The sequence below is a fragment of the Rutilus rutilus genome, assembly GCF_951802725.1.
Source record: "Rutilus rutilus genome assembly, chromosome: 22".
In the NCBI taxonomy this organism is placed as follows: domain Eukaryota; kingdom Metazoa; phylum Chordata; class Actinopteri; order Cypriniformes; family Leuciscidae; genus Rutilus; species Rutilus rutilus.
The window spans coordinates 16,522,003-16,530,146 of record NC_140227.1 but is presented as its reverse complement, the minus strand read 5'-3'; the positions used below and the strand labels follow the sequence as shown (position 1 = coordinate 16,530,146).

At 42.1% G+C, this 8,144-nt stretch overlaps 1 protein-coding gene across 1 annotated transcript; it reads right to left on the bottom strand.

The window, feature by feature from the left end:
- Positions 1–300: 300 nt before the first annotated feature.
- LOC311281851 (uncharacterized protein) lies at positions 301–3,131 on the bottom strand. Its single transcript, XM_084395180.1, has 3 exons — positions 2,487–3,131; positions 1,721–1,870; positions 301–1,039 (listed from the first exon to the last, which is right to left on the bottom strand). Exons 1-3 carry the CDS (start codon positions 2,860–2,862, stop codon positions 768–770), a joined length of 798 nt encoding a protein of 265 aa, XP_084251306.1. The 5' UTR covers positions 2,863–3,131; the 3' UTR covers positions 301–767.
- Between the last annotated feature and the right edge of the window lie 5,013 nt (positions 3,132–8,144).

The following is an 8,144-nucleotide window of genomic DNA, read 5'->3' as shown; positions in this document are numbered from 1 at the left end:
CAAATAAAATGCAGTATTTCATAACTAAAGCTACCCAACTAAGGGCTAATTATTTTAATATTACATGGTATGTAGCTTATGACCTATTATGCTAAAAAACATGGAAAATTACAAATAATTTACGCAGTAATTCATGATTACAGCCCGGAAAGTACTGCGTAAGTACACCGAATTTACAGCGTACCTTTCTGTAATTATTGTACATACTTTATAAGTACACGTGTAATTATAAGGGAACAATTTATAATATTTATAATATTAATTGATAATATTTGGGGTAAAGGACTTATTACTCTGCAATACCTATGACTGTAAAAATAAATAAATTCAGATTTTGTTTGCAATAAATGTAAAGTAACACATTGCTAACTATTTTGTATTTAAGGCAAGCATAATCTCCCAAATGGCCATTATGGCCAAGGTAGCAAACAATAGATGTCATTGACACCAGATGACAGGAACATTAATAAAACGACCTCAATTTATAGAATGGGTAAGGGAGGAATTGTGTGAGATGGCCATTGAACACAGGACACATGAGGTAATGAAAAAGTACTTTAATTTAAAAAGTCAAACAAATGCTATTGACAAAAAAATGAGCTGTGCGACAGAAAAAAGGTTTTGTAAACAAGTGCAAACAAAAATTAAAAGTGCAAACAAAGTAAACGAGTGCAAACAAAAAACTAAATAAGTCCAAAAAAATTAAACAAGTCCAAAAAAGTAAACAAGTCTAAAGTGCTGTGTGCAAAAGAGCACAAGTGGCTGGATCATGGCACAGGGTTGGGGCGACTACTCAACGCCTGCACCAGCTGACTGAGCGTGCCGAGGAAGGCCTGATTGAAGCTTGCAGACTGCTCCATGTGTTGGCGAGTTAGTTCAGCCTCATGCCGCCTTGCCTCACGTGCATCCTCCAGCATAAGTTCGAAGCGCCGGTCACGGCGTTCCTCCATCCTCTCCAACCACTCCTGCTGCTTCTCATCAGCTGCCTGCATCTCAACCAGGGCCGCATGAACATCCTGTTGCCCCCTTTTCCTCTTGCCTGGAATGCAAAAGAGACAGGAATGTTGGTTTGTTTAGCGAAGCATTTTGATCCTTGTGATTTGAGCCAACCAATATTATGGGGAGATATCCACAGTACTACAATACAATGTCTAAATTGGACATGTATATATTAACATATGACGATAATGAACTCATGATACAATATTGCGATACTCCACGACATATGATAAAAGGTAAAAAAAAAATTTTTTATTGTCGATTAAAATGAAAACTTGGATATTACATTGTGGGTTTAAATGGATAGGCTTGGACTTGGTGCTTGTAACCCAAGGACAATGGTGACACCAGAATAAAAATATTCATGATTCTGAAGCTGAAAATACTGAATTATTTTAGACGAATATTCTTAACGTTCTGGTAATAAGACATTTGCCATTATGAGGACCCACAAATATTCCCCCATTGCATTAGTATACATCATAAGCAACATTATATAGTAATTTAATGTAGTACTGACACTCTGAAAACATGAATTTTTTCTCACACAGTAATTTTTATTTTGGGAGAACTATCCATGATACATATTGTCAACATCCACAATACGTATTGTTGCGCTTTTGTATTGCGAAATATATAATGGCACGATATATTGTTACACCTCTAGTATATATTATTACAGTATTATACATTTCTTTTCACTCTGGTGTTCATGTCTTACCGATTGTAATACGCCGAGGTTCACTCGAAGTTGATGGAGCAGATTCTGGTGGTGGTGTCGGGGTTGATGTCCTGGCAGGCGAACTTGAGCTTTCAAGGGTGGAAATCTCATCAAGTGCCTCCATTTCCTCCTGACAGCTAGGATGCTCAACTGAAAATTTACAAAAGTCACGTTAATAACACAAACGGCAACAATGCGGTTGAGATAAATACAGAACATACAACGTAGTAGGACTGAGTGGGTAGCCAAACAAAGCATTTTTACTTTGTATAATGTACATAAGTATTTTTTTTTCAAGTATCTATAATTTTATAAGAGTAACTTTTATTGCACTACATTCCAAAGCATAATATTGTACTTTTTACCCCACAACATTACTGTACTGTTTAAGCCTACTGAATGTGGACATTTTCACCTTGCTCTGATATTTCATAATAATTTTCAGACGGAGTTCTTACTCTTTCCTTAAGCTATATCATTGGACCCATCTCTCTTTAATATATATTTAGTAGAATATGTTTAGTAATAAAACAGTTGTATTTTATTAGGGTATCTGTAGGCTACAAGTAACGTTACTGGACATGTACTCCGTCCACCACAGGCTAATAAACTAACGTTAGCGTTTTGCTAGCTTGCAAATGATCGGTTGATACCACACTGGCTGGCTGACAGACAAACAACAGACTTGCACAAAAGTTGTGCATTGAACGTAAGCTTTCCCGTGATCGATGTATACTAACGTTATATTTCACAATTACAAATTTACCGGGAGGCTCCATCATCGACTCCAGCAACGAGGTAGCCGTATCGATGCCTCCTTCTCGTCCCAAACTCGCCGGTCTGTGCCCGTAGATGGCGTCCATCATTTCTAGCCACTTCCAATTTTTTCTGTGAACACCACTCCGGCTGTTGTGGTCTTTCACCTTACGATAGTCACTCCGCAGTTTCTTGCATTTAATGCGGCACTGCTCGGACGTCCGCTGGTAACCCTCGACAGCCATCCTCTCAGAAACATGCTGAAAAACCTTTTCGTTTCTCACCATGCCATCGAGTTCCCTTTGCACCCTTTCTTCACCGATGATACCCAAGAAGGTCTGCACCTCCTGGGTCGACCACGGTAAAGTTATGCTGCGCGGCGACATTGTTGCGACGGTGTTGTAATTTAAAAATGGCGCCTCGTGTGTTGTGTCTTTCCCCTTGCGGCACGCGCAAATGACGATTCTCTGTCAACCAATCAACGTTCTGCAGTGAGTCTAGCTCCACCCTTTAGTACCGTTCCACTGTGCTAGGTACCCCAACGGAAGGGTACCCAAAAAGTGGTACGGTACGGTTCGGCTTTTTGGTACCATTCTCAACTTTTGGCAGTGGAAACGCAAATAAAAGGGTACCGACCCGTACCGTACCGTACCGTACCACTCGGTGGAAACGCGCCATAAGAGCTGACCTGACTAGCCGCATACACTCAACACATCTGGGAGCGGAAGGTTGCCTCAGACGAGCACGCGAGTGTGTGTACTGGCAGGGGATGAATGAGCAAATAAAGACGTTCATTTCCAAATGTGCCATCTGCAGGTCAGATGACCCCAAGCAACAAAAAGAGACATTGCATCCCCATGACATTGCCTACAGACCAGCTTGGGCTAAGGTAGGAACTGATTTGTTTTCTTGGCACAATAAAAACTACCTAGTAACTGTGGACTATTATTCAAATTTCTGGGAGGTTGATTATTTGCCGGACACCAAAAGTACCACAGTGATTCACAAACTGAAGGCACACTTTGCTCGTCAGGGGATTCCAGATGTGCTCATCTCTGATAACGGGCCGCAGTACTCATCACACGACTTCAAAATATTCAGCCAAAAGTGGGAATTTGTGCACAGAACATCGTCACCCGGGTACCCACAAAGCAATGGAAAGGCTGAGTCAGCTGTCAAAACAGCAAAACGTCTTATGCAGAAAGCTGCAGCTGCTGGACAGGATCCATACTTAGCCCTACTGGACCATCGCAACACACCGAGCCAAGGTCTCACCACCAGTCCAGCACAGAGACTTCTCAGCAGGAGGACCCGGACCCTTCTTCCTACTAAAGAGACACTGTTGGAGCCGAAAGTGTCAAACAACAAACAGGGACTGATTAACAACAGACAAAGACAGGAGAAATACTTCAACCGCACAGCAAAAGACTTGGACTGTTTCACATCAGGGGACAGTAGGGCTGTCACTTTTGAGAAAAATCAAATTCGAACAGATATCGAATATCAAGCAATGTATTCGAATATATTCGAATATCTACGAGTAAAATGTAAAATGAAGTCAACGAACAACCTCGATCCATCAGGAAACGCCACACGGTCGCTGAATTTCACTGTGCTTCATGAGGAGTTTTTCTTTTGCGTGAAAAAGCCGTTCGCCGGAGATGTGTTAAAAGATAGCGGAGTGCATTCATGATTATTAGGCTACCGGTATAATAATCCTCCTGGCGCCGGGTCTGAGTGAGTAATTTACTCTCTTACCTTTGTTCTTTGATTAACATTAATGACACTTTAAGACCAGCCGCTGCGGACAGAGACGCGATCTGACACGCATCTCATTTTCTCACAAATCTCTACGTTCATTTAAGACTTTATTTAAATAATTTAAGACTGCTCTAATGAGGACACTCGACAAAACGGACATTTGGCATAATTTGTGTGTTGTGGTTTGTTCAATTGTTCAAGAGTATCAAAATCTCCACGGACGCATCAAAGGATGGTCTACGTGCGGTCTTGCTCCAAGCAGATGTTGATGGCTGGAAACCGATAGCCTATGCCTCTAGGACAATGACACAATCTGAGTGCAGATATGCTCAGATCGAAAAAGGAATGTCTCGGACTCGTCTTTGGATTTGAGAAATTCCATGACTATGTCTATGGCTTATCGTCATTCACGGCAGAGACGGACCACAAGCCTTTAATTGCAGTCATCAGAAAGAATCTGAATCAGATGTCTCCACGCATTCAGCGTCTAATGATGAGACTGCAACGTTATGATTTCGAATTAGTCTACACACCAGGGAAATACATAGTCCTAGCTGATGCGCTGTCCCGTGCACCATTAACATGCACATCCTCAGATGCGAGTTCCACAGAAGATGATGTGAACACACATGTGAATCTTGTTGTTGAATCTCTTCCCGTGTCTGATCAGAAGCTCAAGCAAATAGCTGAGGAGACAGCAAAAGATCCAGTTCTTCAGGCTGTAATTGAAAATCTGAACAATGTCTGGGTCAAAAGTTCCTGCTTGCAATTCTACAATGTTAGAGATGAGCTCAGTGTGGCAGATGGCATTCTTCTAAGACGGGACAGAATTGTTGTTCCACAAGTGCTAAGAAAAGAGATGCTTTCCAGGATACACGAGGGACATCTTGGGATGGAAAAGTGCAAAAGATCATCCAGGGATTCAGTCTATTGGCCTGGAATAAATTCTGACATTGAAAAAATGGTCAGTACTTGTGAAGTTTGTCTGAAGCATCAAAACAAGCAAGCAAGAGAACCAATGATCACAACAGACCTACCTCAGCATCCTTGGCAGAAAGTAGGTAGGTACTGATCTGTTTCATTTCCATGGTAAAGAGTATTTGCTGGTAGTGGATTATTTTTCAAATTTTCCAGAAATAGCCCTGCTGTCTAACTCCTCAAGAGCATGTGTGATACAGCAGATGAAGTCGATTTTTGCCAGGCATGGCATTCCTCTGGTTGTAGTGAGTGACAACGGCCCATGTTACAATTCAAAGGAATTTCAGGACTTTGCTGCTCACTATGATTTCAGACACGTGACCTCAAGTCCCCATCATGCTCAGTCTAATGGGAAGGCAGAAAAAGGAGTGCATATAGTAAAGCAATTGTTGAAGAAAGCATCTGAAGGAAGGTCAGATCCATATCTAGCTCTTCTGAGCTATCGAGCAACCCCCCTGGAACATGGTGCATTTCCCATGCAGAGCTCTTAATGAATCGCAAGATGAGAACGACACTTCCCTGCCGGATTGACACAAAACGAGACATGAGCCGCGTTTCCACCGCAGGAACTTTGCCCAGGAACTAGGAACTTTGGGCTGGTACTCGATGTGTTTACACCGCAGGAACCAGGGTCTAAATGAAGTTCCGGGTAAATATTTCCCCCTCCGATAGTCCCTGCTCATGAGGTAGTACTTTTTCAAAGTTCAGGAACTTTCAGGGGTGGGACTTGTGCGCTGCACAAGCTGATTGGTTGTGTTCACACCGCATTTTGGTTGGATGACTCCACGCAGCATTTTCTTTATTTTTAACCTCCCTTTTAAAAAGTGGCTTCATGCAGTAAAGTTGTCTGTCTGCAAATATGGAATTTAATAAAAAAAAACTGGGGGACTGGCGACGAGTTTCAGGCTTTATTATTTGGGTATTTGTGGAAGAGGAAACTTTCTGCGCGTTCGTCACAGCCATCTCACGGCCAATGTCCGCAATAGCTGATAACATACAATTTTATATCTAACGTTAGCATTACGAGCTCTGAACACGCTTTATCAGTGCTCGTCTCTTTTCTGCCACAGCTTTTAATATTAAGTCATTATGTTTACACATTGTCATCTATTGCAAGGCAAACCATGTTACACATTTACTATAACAGGATTGAAATAGCGCTTTGAGGTTAGTAACAAACAACTATTTACAAGACTGTCACTATTTATGATTGATAGACGGGGTTCAGGCTTTTTATAAGCGTATTTGCGCAAAAGGAAATTTTTGCGCGTTCGTCCCAGTCATCTCACAACATACCTTGTCTAATTTTATACGCATACGAGCTTTCTGAACACGCTTTAGTATCAGTGCTCGTCTATTTTGTTATGCTAATTACCTCGTTAGTAAACCAATAACTGCAGCACAGTTTGAATCTCCTCCATACTTATAAATGTGGCGCTCAAAACTGATTACTGTCCGTCGCAGTTGCGCGTAGTTTACCTTCCCGGTACTTTAGACCGCGGTGTAAACGCAGAAAGCAACCGGTCTGGGGCAAAAAAGGTTCCTGGGAAAAAAGGTTCCTGGGACAAATTGTTCCGGGTAGTTTCGGTGGAAAAGCGGCTATGATGAACAGTGCAGCAATAAAGCAGAAACAGAAGGCTCTTCAAAAGAGACAAAAAACAAACCATGACAAGCAAACCAAAATGCTGAAAGTGTTATCAAAGAATGACATTGTGAGAGTGGAAGATACCAACTGCTGGGACAAGAAAGCTGTTGTTTTGGAAGAGGTGAATCCGAGATCATATGTTGTCAGAACAGAGAATGGGCAGGTCCTTCGGAGAAATCGCAGAAGTCTTCTTAAGACGCAAGAAACGAGCCAGACACTGACTGACATTAAAGGAGAAGAAGTTCTGGTCTCACCTGAAGATGTAACACCACCCAGCATGCAGTCTTCTTCGTCTTCTTCCATTCCCCTGGACAATGATCATTCTGCAGAAACAAATGACCCTCCTATAATAAGAAGATCATCACGCATAATAAAGAAACCTGATCGACTTAATTTGTAAATAACTCTGCTCAGTTACCTTTGAAATGTGATAAACAAATGTGTCGTTTTGAAATTTCTGTTTAGTGTCAAATGGATAATTGTGTTATATTATTTCTATTGTTTTATGCATTTTAGTTTATATTTTTCTTCTAAAGGAAAGGGGATGTGGTGATTAGGTGTGTTTCCTATGATCGTCCTCTAGATGGCAGTAATACCTAATAGAGTGAACAATTACCTAAAGGGTCACAAAAGAAGTGACAGAGAGCTAAAAGCCTATTTATACTTCTGCGTCGAACTGCCGCCGTAGCTACGTCGTAGGCTGTGTGTAGCGCGCGTACCCTACGGCGTAACCTGACGTGCACCTCTCCAAAAATGTAACAACGCGTCAATTCTACGCGGACACCAGCGCTGTGATTGGTCTGCCAGAACCCCTCCCTCGGGGTTTCACATGCTCCCTAGGTGCGCGTCAACGCGGACAACAACACAGAAGTATAAATTAAAACCAACACGTTGCCTACGGCGTATAGGCTCCGGTGTAGGTCCGACGCAGAAGTATAATGAGGCCTTAAGCCTGGCCAAAGAGAACCGTATCAGAGCCCGTCTACGGAGAGCCTTGGCACTTCCTATTAGCCCCATTGTATCGATCTTGGTTGCAGTTCCATTAGAATTCCACTGGAGGTGATCGCGGGCGAGTGCAGACTGAATGGGAGTCTATGGGGCTAGACGGCTAAATGTGTCTCTTTCAACCGATTCCCGTTGAGAAATCTCAGATTTTATTGTAAGTTTTGCAAGTTCAACATGGGTTATAGGTCGAAAGTTGAATGAACGAGTACTTATTTCTTTTCGATTTCTTACAGGTTGAGTTGTTGTTGCCCATAACACGCTAGCATTCTGCTAATGACG

Bases quoted from the DNA above. Each gene is read 5' to 3' on its own strand.
- LOC311281851 (XM_084395180.1), bottom strand. From the start codon at position 2,862: ATGTCGCCGCGCAGCATAACTTTACCGTGGTCGACCCAGGAGGTGCAG. The intron at 1,871-2,486 runs GTAAATTTGTAA...GTAAATTTTCAG, and splicing joins GTCGATGATGGAGCCTCCCG to TTGAGCATCCTAGCTGTCAG. The intron at 1,040-1,720 runs GTAAGACATGAA...TTTGCATTCCAG, and splicing joins ACCTCGGCGTATTACAATCG to GCAAGAGGAAAAGGGGGCAA.